The sequence below is a fragment of the Myxocyprinus asiaticus genome, chromosome 2 (genome assembly GCF_019703515.2).
Source record: "Myxocyprinus asiaticus isolate MX2 ecotype Aquarium Trade chromosome 2, UBuf_Myxa_2, whole genome shotgun sequence".
Lineage (NCBI taxonomy): Eukaryota > Metazoa > Chordata > Actinopteri > Cypriniformes > Catostomidae > Myxocyprinus > Myxocyprinus asiaticus.
The window spans coordinates 43,304,584-43,325,497 of NC_059345.1; the positions used below are offsets into that span (position 1 = coordinate 43,304,584).

The 20,914-nt window shown below is 37.7% G+C and overlaps 1 protein-coding gene across 1 annotated transcript in view; it reads right to left on the reverse strand.

The window, feature by feature from the left end:
- itfg1 (integrin alpha FG-GAP repeat containing 1) overlaps positions 1-20,914 on the reverse strand; it is a 202,146-nt gene that overhangs the window by 56,401 nt on the left and 124,831 nt on the right. The window contains exon 12 of the mRNA XM_051716640.1: positions 13,499-13,607. Coding sequence (XP_051572600.1) covers positions 13,499-13,607 — 109 coding nt within the window. The remainder of the gene's footprint in view (positions 1-13,498; positions 13,608-20,914) is intronic.

Below are 20,914 nucleotides of genomic sequence, written 5' to 3' on the forward strand. Positions count from 1 at the left end.
TACTGCGTCAATGCCACAAAAAAGCCTGGTTACAATATGCCCGACAACACCTTGACACGCCTCACAGTTTCTGATACACTGTAATTTGGAGTGACGAGACCAAAATAGAGCTTTATGGTCACAACCATAAGCGCCATGTTTGGAGAGGGGTCAACAAGGCCTATAGTGAAAAGAATACCATCCCCTCTGTGAAGCATGGTGGTGGCTCACTGATGTTTTGGGGGTGTGTGAGCTCTAAAGGCACAGGGAATCTTGTGAAAATTGATGGCAAGATGAATACAGCATGTTATCAGAAAATACTGGCAGACAATTTGCATTCTTCTGCACGAAAGCTGCGCATGGGATGCTCTTGGACTTTCCAGCATGACAATGACTCTAAGCACAAGGCCAAGTTGACCCTCCAGTGGTTAAAGCAGAAAAAGGTGAAGGTTCTGGAGTGGCCATCACAGTCTCCTGACCTTAATATCATCGAGCAACTCTCAAACGTGCGGCTCATGCAAGACGACCAAAGACTTTGCATGACCTGGAGGCATTTTGCCAAGACGAATGGGCAGTTACACCACCTGCAAGAATTTGGGGCCTCATAGACAACTATTACAAAAGATTGCACGCTCTCATTGATGCTAAAGGTGGCAATACACAGTATTAAGAACTAAGGGTATGCAGACTTTTGAACAGGGGTCATTTCATTTTTTTCTTTGTTGCCATGTTTTGTTTTATGATTGTGCCATTCTGTTATAACCTACAGTTGAATATGAATCCCATAAGAAATAAAATAAATGTGTTTTGCCTGCTCACTCGTGTTTTCTTTAAAAATGGTACATATATTACCAATTCTCCAAGGGTATGCAAACTTTCGAGTGCAACTGTATATTTCATCCATCACTATACACTTTGGGACCACAATAAAACATATTTTCATTAAGGGGAGTCTCTAGTGCCGTTGTACACTAATTAAGAATTTATGCATTTTTAATGGTTTTCAATACGGGTCTAAAATGACCTGAAAACAAAAGGAGGGTGCTGTTTCTTAAGACAATTGTAGGGTTAAAGGACAGAAGTGTTAGCACTGAGTACATCTAAACATTTATGGTTTGCTTAATCCAAATGAAATGCCATTTTGTGAACTCAGTGCATGAATAATGCACTTGTTTATTGCCAGGGCTTAGTCTAAGCCTTCATATGGAGATAAGACTCAATGCTCATCTCTCTTTGTCGCTGCGGGCTACATTTGGAGATCCTGCAAACCTCTTCAGTATGAAGAATTAAAAGAATCACACAGTGACAGTGCAGTCATCATACATCTATAACAAACTGCATGGAGTAACAGAGCGCAAACGCAGTGGAATAGTGGACAGTTGAAAAAAACTATTCAGAAAAAATTGTGATGGTTCATACATCATGATAACATTGTGACAAAAGGAACAGATCCAAATTGTGTTACGGGTTGTTTGCAGTTGTCAGATGAGAGGTGTGCGTGTCTTTCCCAGGATAGTGTAGGATTGTGCTGAGTGAATCTGCCGTAAGTTTGTATCAACACTGGAATAGCTCTGCTGTGATGGCTGTGAAATTGAACGTGATCTGCTGTTCTGTTCTGCACCACTAAACTAGATGCCACTGACGCTCTAAGTGACTGTGTCTCATGTCATTTATAACAGCCGCCCAACACAGACACATGCATCATTACACTATCAGGAGTGGATGGCACGGCACTTCATAATACTGGAAAAATGCTTGTCACTCTTAATCTAGTCCATTAAATTGGTGATCATATGGTTTCCAAGTTGTGAGATCAAAGCCTGGTGTTGTGTGATTACATCCGTTATCTTGCTAGTTTATAGTAACCTGGCAGTACAGAGCTGTGGTGATTCTCTCTGGACTGCTGCATGATTGGCTCTTAGTCTCTGCTGAGGTCAGATACTGATTACCGTAACCAGCATCATTTTCAGTTCCTCATCACCAGATCATTCTGCTTTCATAACAAAACAGCCTCACAAATGGGAAATCACACGCTTAAAGGTGAAGTGTGCAATTTATGTACCTCTAGTGACACCAAACGGAGATGGAAGTTAATGACTGTTTTCAATCATTATTCCAGAACACTTCCACCCATCTTCCATTGAATGGACAAACTGATAATCCCACCCCAAACTCACCGCATTGGTTGAGCCAATGTTGATGTGTCGGGCTGGTCGGAATGCTCAAACAAACAAAGTAGGTTACAACAGGGCTAAAGGCCCCCCAGGGTAAAATGCAATTTTGATTTTATTTATTTTAAACAACAAAAACTACCGCACTTCCTAAACATCTGTTTGTCACTATGCACTGCAAAATTTTCCCGAAACTATCACATTTATTTTGAGACAAAAATACTTATTTTATCATTTTCAGTGTTGTTCAGTGTAATTAAATCATACGTTTTTTTTTTTAAATAACTGTCCAATAAGTGAAAGGATAATATTTGGGGTAAAAATCCCCATTGTTGCAGGGGCTAAGGCCTCCATAAAATACGTTGTTGGAGAATAGAGGGGAATAGATTTGTCATAAAGAATGTTTAAAGTGGGCTCACATTGACTGATCCAATCACAATGGAGATTCATTTTGTTTATAGAATACTTGAGATGTTATGAAATGCCAAATGTGATTGAAATTAAAGGGGTCATGAAATGGAGAATCAAATGTACCTTGATATTTAGACATATAAGAGGTATCTGTACTATAAAAAAACATACTGTGAATTTCAGAAATCAAAACTTCCTCCCCAGTCTAAAAATACCATTTATAGTTGCCACCCAGCTGAAACGTCTCATTTTGAAATCTGTTTGTTCGTGACAGCACAAAATATTGTTAATTTGTATTTACACATCTCACAACATGCGTCATCGCACCCTTGGCCCCGCCCACTGACGCGCAGTTCAAGTCAAGAGAGCAGAGGCCTTGTGTTGCTAACTATTCCCAACATAACACCTAAGGGGACCCATTTGGACTATTTTGAATTATTTTGTATATAAACATGAACTACACAGACTCTTTGACCACTGCCATGTATCTCGCCACTTTTAAAAGACGCGGTGTCAAGGTACAACTCTGAAAGAGAGAAGCAATTCCCTTTAATTCAGCTGCTGCCTCTTGTTGTTTTGAGCACAAACATGGACGCATTCTTTCGCACATCTGTGCTATATTTAATAGTTGGTGTATGTAAACGTACTAAGATGGATGTCTTTAACCCTTTTAATGTGTTTCCAGCGATGTACGCCTCAGTGCAGAATGATACTGTTTGTGTGTGTGTCTAGTTTCACTACTCTGGACTATGTGTGTTCGATTTTTTCGGCTTATGTCAGTGTGGATGGCTTGTGAAACAGTCATAGTACGATTCAAGCTTTGCAAAGGAACTGTTATTGAAAGATGGGGCAGTTAAAAACACTTCAAAAATGTAAGAAAATTGTTTCACTCATGAATATCTCAAGTCATGACTTTCATAGTTTATGGTGCTGAGTGATAACAGTTGTGCTTTGAGATGAACAACCATGTGTTGGATGTGCGTTATGTGTAAACCCTACAATTTTGTTTTATAATGTTGAGGTTCACTCTCTTCCGATTGAGCTTGCTGAATTTGAGGGGCTGCATGATGTTAGCCAATCATAACAGTGGCCGTTTACGTTGAAGTTTTAAGGAGGCGCTTAGGCCAAAACCGAGCGTTTCAGACAAAAGGCCAAAAACAGGGTGGAAAATGATCATATATTACTAAATTGTGACTGTTTTGGTAAAAAAAAAAAAAAAAAAACTTACATAACATTATCATTGGATCTCAGGGAAGATAATAAAATTATAAAAAACAGAACTTCATGACAACTTTAGAAGAAAATGGTTAACCCTTTTCGGAGGTGGTTATTTTGAATAAGCATTATCTTCATTTTGAACTCAAAAAGCATCTTGCTCTTGTTGCATAAGTACACAAATGTAACCCTATAACTATTGCCCCTATATCTACACTACATCACTATAACCCTCCAAGTGTGTGGTAAAAGGTCCCCTGGTCACCTTTTTTTCCCCAAATTAATTTAAATAAAAAACATCCTTCCATTATTATGTCTTTTAACACAAATTATGTTGTTCTATCAATTTTGAATAAAATAAATTACATTTTTCAATCCTGATGCACTTTGCAACCAGAAGGAAAAAAAAAAAAATCTCATTTTCTTTAAGAGGTGCCTTAAGCCCCATTGTACCCTACTGTTTTGATAGTGCCACAGTGTTTACACTTTTGGGGGAAATCAACATCATCCATCCTTCAACTTCATACATCCACAAAAAATAAAAAATAAAAAATAAAAAAAAAAAATCACCTTGACATCAGCTGATGAAAATTAATTGCAAAAATGGCTCAGAAAAATGAAGTGCTGATAAAAGCTCTAGCAACATCTGTTTGCAGATGTCACTTGCTTTTATATTTTGTTATCTAATGCAATGACATTTGCACATCTTAAGTATGCCTTAAAGGAATATTGCATGTTCAATAAAAGTTAAGCTCAATCGACAGCATTTGTGGCATAATATTGTTTACCACAAACATTTATTTTGACTTACCCTTCCTTTATTAAAAAAACAAAACAAAGCAAATATCTGGGTGAGGTTCCAGTGAGGCACATACAATTCCAGTGAACGGGACCAATCTGTAAATGTTTAAATACTCACTATTTCAAAAGTATAGCCACAAGACAAACAATATGACATGATTTCAGTGTGATAAAATCTCTTACTAACCTTTTCTGTGTAAAGTTTTATCCAATTTTACAACTTTGTTGCCATGATGATGTGATGTCAACAAACCCTAACACCCTAAAATTATGGTAAAAACAACTATTTAAACAACTTTACAGCTCAAATAATACATGAGTTTCAACAGAAGAATTAATGCAAGTGCTTTTATAAAATTATAAGCGTCACATTTCTGCCTTTAAACCCTCCAAAACTTGGCCCCATTTACTTCCATTGTAAGTGCCTCACTGTAAACTAAAGTTTTCTTGTAAAGAAAAGAAGGGACAAGTCGAATTTTTTTTTTTATTATTTATTTATTTTATTTTTTTGTGGTAATCAACATTATGCCAAATATGTTATGGATTGAGCTTACCTTTTAACCAATAATAAAGCAACATCGCAAAGCAACTGGAGTGAGTGGCAATACCGAATTCAAACCACTAAAATTCATTAACATCGCATTCAATGAGAGAGAGGGACAGAAAGAGACATCAGTAAATAGCCTCCATCTATGAGTTTCCATGTTGAGTTTTAACATGTGGGGTGGGGGCTTGGTTTCCGGAGCGACAGACTGCAGAGCTGAAAAATGGACGTGTAGCGGACCGATCAAAGCACGCAGATGTTCCTCATTGCGACTTGTCGCATTCTAATAAATGAACGGGAATGCAATCAGCTTCCATAGTTCTCCCTCTCTGCTTAAAGCCAACACACCACAAACACACACTTGAATCACAGTCTGTGTGTGTTTAGAACATGCAAATCACAGAAATTACACCACCTGGCATCTCCCCTCCTTTTTTGCTCTCTTGCGATCCATAAATGTTCATTCGAACTTCTTTTTGTGTCTAGCATGTAGTTGTAGCTCAGATGGAGGGCTGTGGAGATTTAAGTGTGTTTGTGTGGGAGCATTTATGTGATTGATGAAAAAGGGGCATGCGGGAGTGCAATACACATGGCACAAGATAGCCTGTTCTACAGATGTAAATGTAGAACAGGCTAAAACATTACGGCTTCAAATATTACATGCCTGTGTGAAGGCTATACTTCTTATGTTAGGCTTCAGATTTATGTGAAAACACACATGGCCTTGCGGACTTGGCAGCGTCAATATGGAGCTCTGAGGATGATATAAGAAATAACTGAGGGCATCTCCAGCAATATGAAAACTGTTGAATGCTGAGAGAAGGGAATACAACTGCATTAGTATATGGTGTACAAACCCACAAATCAGTCTTGTATTCAAAAATGACTTTTACAGTTTGGTCGCTCTCTCATAAAGGAAAACTTCTATATTTTGGGCTGACAAATGGCAGTCACTGGCACATCTTTCAATTTGATGGGTGATGGGCTGTTTGCAGTCATTCGACTGTTTGAAGAACACAGCTTCTCTGGAATTTATGGCACATAATGGCAAAGATCTGGGTTTCTGTTTTGATTCATGTGCAGTCCAAACTGTAACCTGGTGCTTCTAAATACAGCGTCATCTCTTAATGCATTTTACCATCTGTCTCAGAGGCAAAGGTGCCAGGGATACAAACAACTAACATATTTAGAAGGGGTGAGCATGTTTGCCATTTTGCTCAAATATTTGAGTACTCTACTTGTGCTTTTTTTTTTTTTTTGGTCTATTTAGTCTTTGACTCTGAATGTTGCATCGTGTCTTGCACCATATGCAACACTTTTTAAGATGCTGTGTTAATGTGTTTGATGCATTCTGTTCTTTTCCATCAGCTGCACTTAAAATCAGCAGTTGCTGAACCCAAGACAATGTCCTGTTGGTACTAGGGATGTGCTATGGTGGTTGACGAATCGACTAGTCGTCCAACAACTGACTAGTCGATTAGTGGGGTTGACTACTAACATTAATATTTTTAGTGGTAGTGCTTTCAATGGGAGACATAACTTCTTGGAGTGCGTATTTGCGTGATGATAGCTTGCTGTGCTTAACAGTGAATAACAGTCAGCACGGTAAAACCTCGTTAATTATTTAAGTTTAGTCCATTTATGCACAGGTATTGTTAAAGCCAGCAAAGCGTTGGATCAACAGCACATTGCAAGACGATCACTGTCGGACATAAAATTCTCTGCTTTGAGTAATGTTCCTGTATTTTTGAGGTGCTTTGGGGAGACTGAAGTCTTTTGCTGATTCTGTCTGACACTGCTTAAATAAATAGTTTCAGTAAAAAAGGTTGAAGTGCTCGATGCCGTGAACTAGATGTGTACATGCAATATTATCTTGCAGTTCTGTGCTTTTGTATGTGCAGCGAGGATCACCTTGAGACTCCCAAGCTCTCATCCGTATTTCCCTCTGAAATGCTTCTAATCAGAGTCACGTGACCATAACAGATCCTAATTATACATTATTATCCTTTAAGCTCTGAAGGTGTTTTTAAAGATTTTCTGTTTCAGTGGCATACCCAAAATTAATGGCTTACAACTTGACAAAAAAAAAAAAAAAAACATTTCAAAATTTTCTGTGATATAGATTATGATAAATTCTGAGATTCTCAGCCTAAGAAACTGCTGAAAAATCACAAAAACACTTGTGATTTGAACCTGATTTTACATTATATATATTTCAGGGTGTGAATAAGGTAGCTCTGAAAAACTAATTTTGTTTTGTTCCCAATCATGTCTTTGTGTTGATACGACAAAGCAATCAAAAATTATAGCATTACAATGTAGATAAGTTATCCTAGTGTCCAAAAACATCTCCAAATAAATAAAAAATAATAGTTTTACATGAGAGCTAATTATACACGCAAATACAACAATGCATAAAGGTATACTCTCTCCAAAGCATGCAGGCATGAGTGAAGAGATCTCATTCAGTTCCATTCTGTCTCATCTGTGTCAAGTACTTGGTGCCATCTCCAGGTGACCATATATAATCAGAGTGAACGATCCTCTCTGCCCATATTTGGATGACTTCCAACTCTGGTTGCAGCGATCTGAATCCTAATACGATTGATTTAGCATTCCATGATGCTGGACAATGCACTACATCATTTCCAATAAAGTAATATGATCCAGGAAAGCGAATGTGTTTTTGGCCAGATAGCACATTATGCGCTGTGCACATTATGCTTTGTGTGGATTATCTAATGATCTGTGCATCTGATTATGTTGTGTGTGGGCTCATTTTAAAGATATGAAAAATATTTCATGTTCTGTTTATTTTTCGTGAAGTTATAAGCGAAAACGCGGCAAATAAGCAACACCTGTTTACATGTAACATGTCAAAGACATATACTTAGCTATTACTCGCTGTATTTTCTGTGAGTAAAAAAAATAGGCTGGTTGTATTCTACTCTTTAAGAGCTTTCCAACGACATGACTATTTGATGCTTTTACTGATTACAATAATATGTGCAGTGCAAAATTATTTATAAATTATCAAAACGTAACACATCTGATTTGTTTTCAAATTTCAAAGCACTTGTTCAGTTTTGGTCATAATGCCTACATGCAATGTAAAGTACAGCCTCTAAGCTTTAAAATGATACCTATTTTATGTTGGTCAAGACTGTAGTTATTAATTTGTTGATAATTATTTTTTTACTTGTGGGCCTGTCGGTAGGCCCATCCGAGCTTAAAGGGTTAACACAGACTAGTCATTCAAAGAACCGACTGACTAGTCGATTATAAAAACTGTTGTTTTGTACATCCATAGTGGGTACGACCTCTAATTCTCTCCAAAAAATAGCCACTTTTTTCAGCATCGGGCCGAACAGTTCTCTTTTTGGAACTGTGCCGTTCCGTACTGATCCAGGCCCATTGGCACAGTTATGGTTTCTTTTTCCATTGTGGAGCTGTGAAATCTGGATCAGAATGGACTAAATGGGCAAGTGACTAATCTTAAGTCAGCACGTACTAAAGGCGTTCCACTAGCACGGTTGAGTACAGTTAGCTAACTGTGCTGAGAAATCCGGGCTGGGAGCCATTTATAATCATACAGCACCAAACCAAGCTCAAGTGGAAATGCTAATGGAGCCGTTACTCACTGCGCTCAGAACCATTCTGCCTGATGGTGGAAAAGCGGCTAACGTTGAGTGCTGTTATTACCCCAGACTGAAAGTCACTGCGTACAGATTCTGTGTACAGGTACTATCCAAACTCTAACCAACAGGACCATATTATACCAGCCAAAATGCACAATAACAATGTAATATTTATAATATGATATAGCCATTTTAGAGCAACAGACTGTCATAAAGGGCAAACCATGTCTGTGTGGAATAAACTAGAATAGTTACAAACTGCTTGTAGAGGATTAGGAATTCTTGGGCCAGCATTTTCACAAAGAAACGGTATAAACTACAGACTCATAAAATAAGCTTTTTATAGAGGAAGGTCTATTTGTATAAACATATCATTTTTATTGTATATAAACTATCAATTCCATCTCTCACTCACAAACACACTCAGGTGGCCGTTTGGTATTTGATTTGAAAGGGGCACAAGCAGCTTGGGAACAGTTTGTAGCTGCGGTAAACTACCCAGAGTGCCTCTCCCCTCAGAGATAGTCACTGTAGCTCACAGCACTCTCATTAAACACCAGCTATACAGGGAAGAGAGAAAGAGAATGCACTAATAAGCGAGAAGAGGGGAGATTTAGAGGCTCTGGGTCAGTTTCATTCTTTTTTTAATCTGACACTGATAGAATGATCCTAACACGCAGTTACATCGAGGAAGCTAATCTATGCGTTTTTCTTGAGCTAGAGGAGGCGAACAGAGAAAGGGAGAGAGAGAATCTCTCTCCTTTATTTAAAACGCAGCAGGCAGGATTAAATGGCATCATGGCTGCTTTCTAGTGGAGACATTTGGCTCTGGAAATGTCAGCTCTCCAAATGTCAGCACCCGACAGCTCTACCACAACTACTGTATATGGTGTCCAGACTGTGCCGATGCAGTTACAATACACAGCACAACAAAAAGAACTTAGCAGGGAAGTCCACACCAGAGCAGGAAAGCTAAGTCATTCAGCTACTGAACTCTACATCGATGAATGTGCTGTTGTCTGATTCACTTTAAAGCAAATGCAAACTGTGGAAAATTTGCATCTTTTAAATGTATCTCCTTCAAAGCACTGCTACTACAGCCATAAATTTTCAGATGGATGTCCTTAGGTGATGCATCACATCTTGTCCTATTTAACCTTGTCCCGCCATGAGTGTTGCTTTAAAAGACACTATGTCAAATTCAAAATAGTCCAACTTTTACCCCTGCATTCAAGCACTCAAGACCCTTGCATTTTGCTCCATTTAGCTGTTTTTGGAATGCAAGAACACGTCTTCCATTAAACAAATTTCACATATTTGGGAAAAACTGAATGCACAATTAATATAATTAAAATAGTGGTAAAGCCTTATGTGACTAATAATAAAATAAATATACAGTCTGCATGTGCTGCTGTGATGACAGAACAGAGCGCTTATTCATTGTAAAGCATGTAGTGCCAGCAGACTATGTTTATATAATTAAATTGCAGCATTTTGGGCTTTAATAATCATATTGGGCCATTTAAACAACTGCTTATCCGGAAGTGTGAATCTCAAAAACACACACAAACTTGTGACAGAAATATGCAAGGACTATATAGTTAAATGTAATATTCACAAAAATTTATATTCACAATAATAATAACTTGAATAATAACGTTTAAGCAATCTCACAAGCAAGAGTGCTGTTGTATGAATAAAAGTTTTTATCAATGTTTTCATTAACACTGTGATGCGCTACTGTGCAGCACTTTATTTGACAAAAATAAGACCAATATTATATTTTAGATTATGTCGTGAGGATCTTAACAGAAGCACTTTATTTGATAAAATAAATTAATTTCATAATTGTATTTTTTCTTTCTTTTTTTTACCTTTTTTTTTTTTTTTTTTTTAAGTTTTATGAATTAATTTGATTCAGTTGAATTAAACTTCAAAACATGGAATTCAGTAATAATTAAATGAAAAACAAGATTTGGGGGAAAATAAATAAATAAATAAATAAATTTCCTAGGGCCCTACTTGAAAAAAATTTGAAGCAATTTTTACTTTGTTCAATGTTTAAAAACATGAAGGAAACTTAAAGATGTTTTAATTTATTATTTACAGTGATATTTAACATTTTAAATAAGCCTAAAAACAATTTGTTCAATAGCATATTATCCATTTTTGTTGTGGTATCGAAATAAGTATCAAGAATCGTGACATTTTACTGGTATTGGTAAAGAAATTTCGGTATCGTGAAAAACCTATTCAGAGCCATATTTGATTTTTGATGGGAATGAATGAAGCTGTGAGGGAAAGACTTAGAGTCTTGTGGTGAACATCAGTGAAGATGGCATTTCAGGGACCAGTTTATGGCAGGGCCCCTCTCTAACTGCCGGTGTGGAAGAAGATGTACTTCACTGATTAGATCCTTGGTGAATGAACATTAACAAATGTTCAGCAACATCAGATAAGATGCTAAGACAACTGCCAGACAACTCTTACAGGGCAGGAAGGGGGGGACCTTCTGCACCCTCCAAACTCATTCCTAACTGCCATAAATTCCTTCAGGACCTCACGGATACAGCAGCAATGGAGGGCCACAGAAATCTATTCTATAGATCTATAGGTTTGGAGGTCTTAAATTAACATAAACTGCAACACATAAACACATAGGTTAAAATGCTAAAGACACTGTTTTAACACTGTACTTTATGCTATGCAAATGAGTTCTACACTGGGGTGGGCAACACCATGGCTATTTCAGACACCAGTGGCCAATCACACTCCAGGATCGGAAAGGTGCCAGATTTCAGTCTCCTCCTCATCAGAAAGGGATAAATATGTCCCCCCGGGTAGACACACCCTTGTCCTGCATTTCCAACTTGACGAGGAAGGAGACATTATCAGACACACCATGTCCTGAATTTCTGACCTGACGAGGAAAGAGGCTACAAGATAGTTGAGATTAAGCTTTTGCGAGCTTTATTGCTATATTGCTGCACTCTAGCTGAAAAAGGGCCCCAGCATTGAGGGACCTTATCTGACCCTTACGGCCCCTCCAGCAGCGCAGCCCAGTCCACAAAGGACCTCTACATCAGCAGACATTGCCTGTCCCACACAGCTCCTCAGTGACACAGCCAGCCTGCAAAGGACCCTGTGAAGATTCAACTGACCCAGCTGCCCAGTCCACTCTTTAAGGACACTCTTGGCACAACCGAAGTTCAGCATCCTCCAGCCCAGTGTGGCAACGACTACTGGATTGCAGCTCTGCGCCCTTCCCACTGCACGCTACCCGCATCACCAGTGGAAGATGTCTCTATTGCCGGACTGATCACCCGACTGTGTGGAACGTAAATATAAACTTACCAAACCTCTTTCTAGAGACCTTGGCATTAGTTTATACCTGCAGCATATGTTTTTCTAACTTGCTTAGATAACAGTAACCTGGGGCCAGCTTGTTACAAATAATAAGTATACCATTTTGCCAGAGCCATTAGGTGGTTTCCCATAAGGAGCATTCCCATACGATTCTCTCCCATTGCTACATTCAGTTCAACAGCACTGCATTTATTCACTCTGTGTTCAAATCATTTATTTGTTTTATTGTTTAATTCAGTACTTTCCTTTTTGGTTATTAGTTTATTATCCTTTAGCAGTGCATATTCATTATTAGCATTATTAATCGTTGCGGTATTTATCTTGCATATCTATTGTTAATAAATTTAATTTATTTTATTACAACTGTGTCTTCATTGTGTTGATGATCAAAGACTCTACTAGTTGTCCAGACGCTCACAAATCCTTCAGATAAATCTGATGACCAACTCCCTCTAGTTTACATTAATTCTAAATAATCGAACAGCTCTTTTGGGAGTGTTCTTAAATTGTTAAGATAGTATTCTTAACTGGTGCCCCTATTGCAAAGGGGGAAGGGTCATCTGATACACTCATAACTACACCTTAAGTGACACGTGATCAAAAATCACTATGTCATCTGTGAATTGAGTAGAAATCTGTACAGTCTCTTCAGTGAGTTGTTTAAATTGGTGTTAATTGTTTAGCTGACGTTACACTGAAGAAATATCTTTCCAAAACATTTCAGTAGACAAAAAATCTCAAGAAAATACAAGTTTTAAAAATGAGACGTGATCTAGGCATTTATCCAGCTTTATACTGTACAGTAAACCTCTTTGAAGAGATTATAAGTCTATACCTCACAGCCTCATTTTCATTCCTGACAAAAATCAAATCTGGCGCAATTCTGAACAAGGTCGGTGGCCCTCAATTACTGAAGAACGTGCTGTTGTCTAATTTACTTAAAAGCAAATGCAGCCTACAGAAATGTGCACTGGAATATATCTGCTTACAAAGAGGGTTGAGAAGAAGGAAGAAGGCCATAAAACAGGCCTGAGAGTGAAGGTGTTTGTCTAACTCTTAGGCCAAGGGTATGCTTTGTTTTTGTTTTTTCTGCTTGCTGTTACAACTTGCAAACAGTTGAGTGTTCTAGCCTTTCAAGGTATACTTCACTGACCATGAGCTTATATAAACACATTCAATGCATGCACACTACAACTGCTTTGTGAAACTCTTTAGTACAGTCAGCATTGAGGCACATGTGCAGACAATGTGCACAGATGCAGTTACAAAATTTGGGATGCATGCGCACGCATCATGCAGGGACGGAGCACAAGACATAGCGACAAAAGGAAGACCGAAGCATACTTTGAGCTTTACACAGAACTCATACTCACCGATTACTTTGACGAAATATGCATCAGCCTCAAAGTTGTTCTTCAAAGCGTGGATGACGAGCTCTTCATTCCCTTCCACCTTGCTGAGCACGATCATATCTAATATACCCTGCAAATGAGAAATCAGAAGCTAGTCACTCACAATGCATCAAGCTCTTTCAATCTGCCCCGCCTGATGAATACTCCTATCCTTAATGGACTCTGCCGAGCTATTACGCTTCCTTATCAGCCCCTCTCTGTGGTCTATCGGTCTCAGTCTTAAGAACATTGTAGCGATGGGGCTCCTGTACAGATAGCATCCTAATACTGTGCTAATGATGACTAGCTGTTATGCTAACATAATGAGACATACGCGTGCTGTTTGTTTAATGAGCCTTTAGCTCCATTAGTTATGTAAGCATGAGGGAATTCTAGGTAATTGGCTATATTGCGATTACGATGGGGAGAATGTTGTGATACAGATGGAAAGAAGGGCAGAGGGAGGGAAGGAGTGAATCATGGATGAAAGCGGAGGGAATGATGATGGCAAATTAAGACATGCGCAAATGTGCACGTGTACATAGAGGGCCAGAAGCTCGAGTGCTGACTATTGCATGGAGATGTTTGCTGTCCTTAGGGGGACTGCAAAGAACCAAACAAACCTAAACAGATCTAAACAGAGTGACTCAAGCTTGTCTCAGCATGCTTTGCTCACATTCGTGCTACATTTCTACAGTGCTATTTAGAAGCAGCACTGCACCGCTGCTGAATCTTCTGTGCCATAACAAAAAACAAACCAAAAATGTTATTAAAAGTTATTAGCTTGTGAACTGTAAGATTCGAGAGAGAACGACTCCACATGTATTTGTTGGCAATAAATAGTTAAGGCTGATTTAATTTTTTCAATGTTAAAACTTCTCATTTCCCAGCTTAATATGCAGAGACTACTATAAGTAGGTTATTTGTAGATTGATTTCACCAAAAATTGTAATACTGTGGTGCTATCAAAACATTCCTCTGTTTGTTTGAGCTGCTCATCCAGCCTGACACAACAACATTGGCTCGATCAATAGTGTGAGTTTTGGGGAGTATTTGTTTGTACAACCAAAGAAAGACAGGGAAGTTTTCCAGAATCTGTTTGAAAACAGTGATTATTTTTTGCAATTCCGTTTGGTGACACTAGTCAAATTTAGGGAAGCTTATGATTTTAACTAGATCAGGTATCGTTCAGATGAGTCCGATACAGTGTGTTAGTCATGGTCTTTACCGTCAAGCTCCGCAAAAGAAATAAAAGAACAAAAAAATAAATAAAAAATACCATCAAAGTAGCCCATATGACTCATGCATTTTATATAAAGTCTCCTGAGGATGAACAATAGCTTTGTGAATTGGAAAAGGCTGCTTTTAATAATATATCCAGTAGTATGCATGCGCAGAGCACTTCAGTGACTGAGCGCTGCTCTGATGACACACTCATAGTGCTAAACATGAACAACATCTCATATGTCGATGCTTGATAGTTTATAACATGCATTGAGAACGGCACCTGGAGGAGCATTTCAATAGATTTTTAATGAGAAGCATATTAAAATACTGTGATCTAGGCTACATTCGCACACTTAAAAGACTTTCTGGAGTGTTCCACCAAATTAAAAGCCAGAGTTCTAAAGTTAAGAAGGCACAACTGAATATATATTACTATTGTACAATAAATTCTAACCGTTAATAAATAATAATAATACTATTAATAATAATTATATGTTCGACGTGTTGTGCATTCTAAGATGCTTTTCTGCTCACTGCAATTGTACAGAGTGGTGATCTGAGTCACCGTAGCCTTTCTGTCAGCTCGAAGCAGTCTGGCCATTCTCCATTAACCTCTCTCATCAACAAGGCAGAACTGCCACTCACTGGATGTTTTTTGTTTTTGGCACCATTCTGAGTAAACTCTAGAGACTGTTGTGTGTGAAAATCCCAGCAGTTACAGAAATACTCAAACCATCCCATCTTGTACCAACAACCATGCCACGGATGAAATCACTAAGATCACATTTTTACCCCATTTTGATGGTTGATGTGAACATTAACTGAAGCTCCTGACCTGTATCTGCATGATTTTATGCACTGCACTGCTTACACAAAATGGGCAGATAAGATAATCACATGAATAAGTAGGTGTACAGGTGTTCCTAATAAAGTAGTCAGAGAGTGTACAGTATATATTCTAAATTGATTATGAAAAGAATAATACTGGTATCAGATTGGCCGATAATGAGAATTTAGGTATCATAATCAGACTGGGTGAGAAAAAGTGGTATTTGTGCATCCCTAGTCAACAGTCTGAATAATGGTCAGACAACTCAACAACTCACTCGCTAAATGAACTGCCATTATTATGTCTGAATAAAAACGTTGTATTTTTGAAAGCGATGTTAAAAACACAAATCTTAGCTTTAATCTTAGTCAAAATAAAAAGGTTAGTGAAAGTTAAATCAGTCCAATACCTGACTGACTGTTATGACATCAGATTCATATGACAATGTGCAGTTAATGATACATATCTGCAACAGAGTTTAATAATTGGCTTTAATTATATTAATGAATGAACTGGTAATTAACTTAATGTGTTGCTGCAAAAACAAAATCCTGTAGGAAACACTGGATTTATCTGATAACAAACAAACATGAGAAAAAGCGAGAGACAGATAAAGAAAACGAAATAGCAGCAGTAACTTCAATGCACTGTTTTTAATGGTTACATTTTTTAACTTAAATGCCAGCAGCTATCAGCCAAGGCAAGGTTTTGTTGGTGAAGTACACACGCTTACAGGGGCACTGATTGAGTATGGTACAAAGGATTGGTTCTAAGCATTTGTATGCCCGTTTTTGGGCATGAGACAACAAAATTATCACTATCTGAGTTCTTTATCTGAGTGACCAGGAATTAAAGCAAGTGACATTCATGTATGTGTCTGTGTGTAGGAGTATGTTGAAATAGCCTGTCTAGATCAATAACTCCGATCAAAGAACACTTAGAAATCAATAATCTATAACGAACCTTGAGCAACGAGTGAGATACAAACAGCTCAAGAGAGGGGAGATATAGTTGCCCTCAGGGAAGCTCCAGTTGGATTACAGAGAGTGGGAGGAACATGAACTTGAAATATGAAGTGAAGCACTGAAACCATGGACTAAATAAACTCCTAATACTGATCAACAGAACAGGTGCAGTGAATTAGCCAATGTCAAAAGAAAAATAGATTAGATAGAAAAAAAGAGAAAGATCCAGTCTCCAATAATGAGATGGGGACAATTTAGGACTAAAGGCCTACTCCTACCAAACTGAGATTGCCGTACAAATCTTTGGCTCAAAAAGATTCACAAGTTATATAATTTGCACTGAGATCTGGGGCTGGGCGATAAAATGATCTTAATATTTATTGCAATAAATAAAATCCATGATATCGATGATAAGCTTTTAAGTAATTTTCTATATTTAGCCTGTGTTCTACATCTAGATGATCAGGTGTGTGTTGCTAAAAATGCAAGCAGTTTGGCTTTCTCAAACTGTATGAAGTTGCTAACATTATCTACCTTGCTAACAATTAAGCTACTGCAGTCACCGTGGTCCGAGTCTGGACTGATTCCATCTGGACCACAAGACATCATGACGAAAGTTGAGCAGCTCTAGTGAGCAGCGTGACAAAACAACAGTGCTGTGTACACCATAACTGAACTTTCTGTGCTGTATTCTTGAATATTGTTCTCTAGCACCAAACATGCTTCATTTATGCCCCTGTCCCACTCTGCACGTGTTGCCTCTTTTTCTCTGCATGTCAGAAAACATGAGGCGCCACATAAGTTAAAACGGTTACAGAGCGCCTTTAGACCATAATGTTTTTCCTTCCAAATTTAGCTTTATTAATCAGCATGTTATGAGCCTTTCATAATAAACAGATTTCTGTACTAATTTTGTGAAATTAATCAGATGTCATCATCTCTGGCATGGATGACAAGGGAAGACAATAAAATTACTAGTTTGTAGCCTTCTCACTTTAATGAAAATATAAAAATGGTCCATTCAGACTTTTACATTTTCTAAATTTTCTCTAAGGGGTTACCCCTGAACCCCCATACAGTATCATTCTTCAGTCACAAGGGCTTCTATGCCCCCAAACATGCTCTCCAACTGTAGTGAAATATAAAAATAATTTGAATGTAAAAAATATATGCTGTCATTATGCTTCAAAACGAACAAATGATCTTTTAACATTCATGTCCAACTGCACTCAACTGATAAACTCTATAAAATATTTTTATAGAAGATCCCTCAGACACCACTTCTTTGGCTGTCTCTGGGCCCCCAATGCAGTTTTGAATAGAATATTTTGACTGTTTAGGATTTTTATTTCTTCTTCTTCTTCTTTTCTTCTGCCAGTTTGGAAATGTGAATGTATATCGTGATAAATATCGATATAGAACGATATGAAAAAGAATATCGTGATAATATCAGGGTTCCCACTCTTTTCAAGGCACAATTTTCAAGGAAATTTCCAGGCCATTTCATGCACCCAACAAGGGTAATATTTAAGCAAAAACACATATATCCATTTAAATCGAGCTTTTATTTTGGTGTTTGTTTGTTTTTGACTGTCGTTTCTCACCTCCAGATAAGCAGTTTGCTCCATGGCCCATGCAGATTATTTATTTATTCAATTAAATCAGGTACTTTTTTAGTTTAATTATCACACTAGGACATATCACAATTTTAATTTGATTAATTGTACATTAAAACATACATTTTCGTCCAAATATATCATATTCCATGACATTCTGCGTTTTATTGCTAACGCCATTTTTATGACTATTCCGTGTTTTCCTCATACTACGTGCGGTATAAGCAATATAGCAAAATATACAATCGTTGAATTATTGAAAATTAATTCACATCGAGGTATTAAGGCCAAATCACCACTCTAACAACCCAGTGCAAATTTTTTTTTTTTTTTTTAAATCGGAGGTCCTACTCTCATCATTGACTAAAGTTTATAACTCACAGGGATGCAAACACATGAGTGTCGAAAAAGTTGAGACAATCACTGATCCATGACTCACGAACATGTTTTCCCGGGGTTATCTGCCAAGGGACTTTATAGTATTCAAGCATTATCAGAACAAAGAAGATCTATTGTTTTCCTTTAGTTTGTGAACTGCCAAGCATGACTTTTCATCCAAAAAGACATCAATAATATAATAATATTAATGAGTATCAATTACATCTTTACCTTCTCCTTTATTAAAATTTGCATGTCAAATGTACTGACTTCAGTAGAATGTTTAAGCATTATAAGAACAAAGAAGATGTTTGGTATCATTTACAGTTGCGCTCAGAAATTTGCATACCCTGGCAGAAATTGTGAAATTTTGCCATTGATTTTGAAAATATGACTGATCATGCAAAAAAAAACTGTCTTTTATTTAAAGATAGTGATCATATGAAGCCATTTATCATCACATAGTTGTTTGGCTCCTTTTTAAATCATAATGATAACAGAATTCACCCAAATGGCCCTGATCAAAAGTTTACATACCCTTGAATGTTTGGCCTTGTTACTGACACACAAGGTGACACACACAGGTTTAAATGGCAATTAAAGGTTAATTTCCCACACCTGTGGCTTTTTAAATTGCAATTAGTGCCTGTGTATAAATAGTCAATGAGTTTGTTAGCTCTCACGTGGATGCACTGAGCAGGCTAGATACTGAGCCATGAGGAGCAGAAAAGAACTGTCAAAAGACCTGTGTAACAAGGTAATGGAACTATATAAACCGTCTTTTTCCAGAGCAGCCTGTGTTTCTCCTGAGGTTACCTGTGGGTTTTTCTTTGTATCCTGAACAATTCTTCTGGCAGTTGTGGCTGAAATCTTTCTTGGTCTACCTGACCTTGACTTGGTATCAAGAGATCCCTGAATTTTCCACTTCTTAATAAGTGATTGAACAGTACTGACTGGCATTTTCAAGGCTTTGGATATCTTTTTATATCTTTTTCCATCTTTATAAAGTTCCATTACCTTGTTACACAGTTCTTTTGACAGTTCTTTTCTGTTCCTCATGGCTCAGTATCTAGCCTGCTCAGTGCATCCACGTGAGAGCTAACAAACTCATTGACTATTTATACACAGACACTAATTACAATTTAAAAAGCCACAGGTGTGGGGAAATGAACCTTTAATTGCCATTTAAACCTGTGTGGTGTTACCTTGTGTGTCTGTAACAAGGCCAAACATTCAAGGGTATGTAAACTTTTGATCAGGGCCATTTGGGTGGTTTCTGTTATCATTATGATTTAAAAAGGAGCCAAGCAACTATGTGATAATAAATGGCTTCATATGATCACTATCCTTAAATAAAAGGCAGTTTTTTTGCATGATCAGTCATATTTTCAAAATCAATGCCAAAATTTCACAATTTCTGCCAGGGTAAGCAAATTTTTGAACACAACTGTACCTACAGTATTTAAACTGCTGAGCATGAATATTATTAGAAGAGACAACAATAACAGCCTAATAATAATAATAATTTTGAGTTTCAATAATGTCCTTTCGTCATTGAAAAGCGCATTTCACATGAGTTGAGGCGTCAACACTCCGTTCAAAGCCAGCGTCAAGTGGCGCTTTGACATACTCATGGCAAGCTTTGCAGAAAGCGTCACGGAGGGGCAAATTTATTAGCTTGCCATGCAAGAAAGCGGGAGGTGAAAACGTGTATTTGGAAGAGAAAAAAATTTGCAGAAAATAGAGAGAACTCCACTTATGTTTAGGTCTTAGCATTTTTTTTTTTTTTTTTTTTGGTGAATTTAATTACTGTAGTTCAATAACTGGGGTCTCTGGATACTCAGAAACGATAAGGTAATCATTAATTAAAATTAATTATGAGACATTCAATATCTCTTCATAAATTTGGACAGTTTTAAAATATTTCTTGTAGCTTTGTACTCTCAAAGACATCATTTGTGTGAGGCAAAAACTTGCCTGAAAAATACTTTGCTGTGAAGTTGGAGCCGAGGTTGCACTGACATGTCACTTCATAGAGTCATGTGAAAGCTCCTCAACATGTATAAACATCAGCCACTTATACACATTAATAGCTCTTCTGCCCTTTTCTCTCCCTGATGAACAATGTAGACTCACATGCCGATGCTGAAGTAAACGAGCAACATGCCCTCCTCATTCAGTCGGTCAGTACATGTTCCAGGTCACTCAGTTTGTTAATGAATGAGAAGTTTCACGAGTGCTGCTTCTCACTGTGCACGTGCTGCTGTAGCCAAGCACACGATTGGCTGCAGCCATAACCAATCAAGCGATCTGCCTCGGTTGGACCGCGACTGCCAAGCACATGATTGGCTGCCGCTGTAATCAATCATGAGGGTGTAAGCGC